This window comes from Coenobita brevimanus, chromosome 17 (genome assembly GCF_032717465.1).
Source record: "Coenobita brevimanus isolate Jiangsu-jjx chromosome 17, ASM3271746v2, whole genome shotgun sequence".
Lineage (NCBI taxonomy): Eukaryota > Metazoa > Arthropoda > Malacostraca > Decapoda > Coenobitidae > Coenobita > Coenobita brevimanus.
This window is the reverse complement of record NC_136970.1, coordinates 22,332,883-22,336,025: the sequence shown is the minus strand read 5'-3', so window position 1 is coordinate 22,336,025 and position 3,143 is coordinate 22,332,883. Positions and strand designations below refer to the sequence as shown.

Here is a 3,143-nt window from a genome sequence, read left to right as displayed (position 1 = left end):
CTCACTTTGACACGCACCTAATAAAACATGTCCGACCTACTGATTGCGTGGCTTCTTATCAGTCATTAACAGTTCATGGAAATTAATAAGAAATGATAGAGAGAGAACGAAAGAGTAAAAGGGAATGGAAAAGGGAGGAAGAAAAGCATAGGAAATATGTAGGCATCGTCAATTCCGGAGAGATAATCTGCTCAGAACTGCATACAGTCCTGCCCAGTCTTCCAAATGCCTTACCTCCTGTCTTTACACCTCTGCTTACCACCAACCCTGCCTCACCACAATCCCTGCCTTACTTTCTTGTCTTCCTTAACATCTTCCCTGCCTCGCCATCTTTAGTACCTAACCATCCTACCTGCCTTACCACCATCCCTGCCTCACCCCTCTGTTTGCCTCACCCCCCTGTTTGCCTCTCCACCTTCCCTGCCTCACCTCTTGCCTGCATCACCACCTTCTCTGCGTCACCATCTTCCCTACCTCATCATCATCCCTACCTCACCCTCCTGTCTGCCTCATCACCGTCCCTGCTTTACCATCTCCCCTGTCTCACCACCTTCCCTGCCTCACCACCATCCCTGCCTCACCACCACATCTGCCTCATCACCACCCTACCTTACCTCCATCCATACCTTGCCACCATCCACGCCATATCACCATCCCTGCCTTACTACCACCTTACCTTACCGCCATCCATGCCTTATTACCATCCATGTCTTACCGCCATCCATGCCTTATTACCATCCATACCTCACCGCCATCCATGCCTTATTACATCCATGTCTTACCGCCATCCATACCTTATTACCATCCATGTCTTACCGCCATCCATGCCTTATCACCATCCATACCTTACCGCCATCCATGCCTTATCGCCATTCACGCCTTACTATCATCGATGCCTTACCATAAACCCTGCCTCACCATCGTCCCTGCCTCCTCCTCCTCCTGCCTCATCACCTCCCCTACCTTACCTCCGTCCGTACCTTACCACCATCCCTTCATCACCATCTTGTTTCACCCTGCTTCCTGCATAACCACTTTCCCTGCCTCACCATCTGGCCATCATACCTTCCTCGTCCTGCCATATCAGGTCCACTGCCTCATCAGTTTTCCTGCCTTTTCTCCGGCTTCACCTTCCCTCTCTCATCCTCTGCTTTTCTGAATGATCAGCCAAAATGTATGTGTGTGTGTGTGTGTGTGTGTGTGTGTGTGTGTGTGTGTGTGTGTGTGTGTGTTGCACACAAACTTTTGGTTCCATAATAGGTAATACTGAGTCCCTTTGGCCACGGTATGACACACGTGGTGTGGAGGCGTGTGAGGCTTAATTACACTGTGAGAGGCAGGCAGGTGGAGTGAGAACGACAGGGAGAAGGGATCAGCGGGGAAGGGAGGAACAGGAGTGTACAAGGGGAAGAGAAGGGAGGAGGAGAGCAAGAAGGCAATGGGCTAGGTGGAGAAAGGTAAAGAGAAGAAAACTGATTATTAACTGGCAGACAGGGATGTTGCGGTCTCGATAGCATAACCGTGGGGTTTGTTTGAGGAGAGAGAGAGAGAGAGAGAGAGAGAGAGAAGGGGGAGGGGGAAGAAGATTAGAGGTGGAAAGAAAGAGCATATAAGCAACATAGGAAAGGAAAGAAAAGACGGCGAGGACAATCACCGCAAGATCGGAGAGGAAGGGTGGAAAATGAAAAGAAGTGAAAGGAAGAATAAATTAGAATGATGAAAGGAAGAAATAGAGGGATGGAAGGATAAAAAGAGAAGTGAAAAGAAAGGAAAGCCAAGGGAAACGTGGACAGGAAGCTGATGGTAAAAGGGTGCTGGGAGAAACTATAATATTCTCGAACCCCCCCCCCAACATACACACACACAAACGGCTTGACAGCGGAAGTTAAAGCCCCCTTATCACCCCCACAAAAAGCCTTCGCCGTCGCGATACACATCTCCACGATGAGTTTTAGCTGTCCTGGACTCACAGGATCCCTGGCCTGATGTCCCCTGGCCATGAGATGTCGCCATGCATGGGCAGAACCCTGCACGGCCACACCTCCCAGCCCTGTAACATCCCGGGCCTCAGGACCTTTCGGGGTCCAAACAGGCTAAACTGCACCGGCTCTCCATCACCAAGGGAGCGCTGGAGGTGCCGTGGGTTTGACTTAACGATCACCTGGCGGTGCACAAAAACATCAACGCCAGTATCATGGTGTTTAATGAATCTGTACCCCGCTCTTACATTAATCCAGACCACGGTCCTCCGGATCTTCTGGGCTACTGGAGACTGTGGCTGGCTGGTTGCCCCCCTCAACGGGTCACAGGCAGTGGCAGCAGCACGGTCGCCGTCCATGGCTGTCGGTCTCTCCCTCTTCCTGTCAATTGGTGTGTACCAATAAAGATGCATGGCATATTGTTTCTGTTTAGCAGAAGTCCGTTTTGAAGGAAATACATTCTGGCCTTTCTCAAAGCTTCTTCATTTTTGTGTGTTCATTGATTAATTTCGTTTACTGAGCCACTGTGAAGGAACTGGGTATCGTCGGCGTATTGTACAAGGGTACTGTTATTAAACAGTTCTTGCATGTCATTTACATATACTGTATATTGAATAATATGGGTCTCTGAGGGACCCCATATGGCACATTTAATTTAAGGGACACTGTATTATTTATACGAACTGACTGTGTTCTATCTGCTAAGTAGTTATCGAACCAAAAAATGATTAATTTACCTTCTTTAATTTTTTAACGATACTATGACTGACTGTCAAATGCCTTGGAAAGATCACATAGGGTTAAGAGATATACGTTTATTATCCATGTTGTTATAAATTTTATCGGTTACTACAGTAAGTAGTTACTATAGTAAGATATATGTAGAAAGAAAGAGAGAGGTGAAAAGATTAGTAAGGGAGAGTAAGATGAGAGTGGATGAGGAATTTGGAAGGAATTTGGGTGTAAAGTAAAGGGACTGTAAGAAAATGTTCTGGAATGAGGTGAAGAGAGTAAGACAGGGTGGAAGTGAAGTTAGCAGGGGAGTGAAAGATAAAAATGGTAGATTGCTAGTGGAGAAGGGAGAAAAAGTGAGCAGATGGAGAGAACATGTTAAGGAATTGTTGAACATAGAGGATGGAAGTAATGTGAGTATAAGTGCCTGGG

At 47.4% G+C, this 3,143-nt stretch overlaps 1 protein-coding gene across 1 annotated transcript; it reads right to left on the bottom strand.

Annotated features, from left to right (window-relative positions):
• Positions 1 to 1,966: 1,966 nt before the first annotated feature.
• On the bottom strand, positions 1,967 to 2,338 carry LOC145391131 (Y-box-binding protein 2-like). Its single transcript, XM_080265815.1, has one exon. The coding sequence runs from the start codon at positions 2,336 to 2,338 to the stop codon at positions 1,967 to 1,969; it is 372 nt and encodes a 123-aa protein (XP_080121941.1).
• Between the last annotated feature and the right edge of the window lie 805 nt (positions 2,339 to 3,143).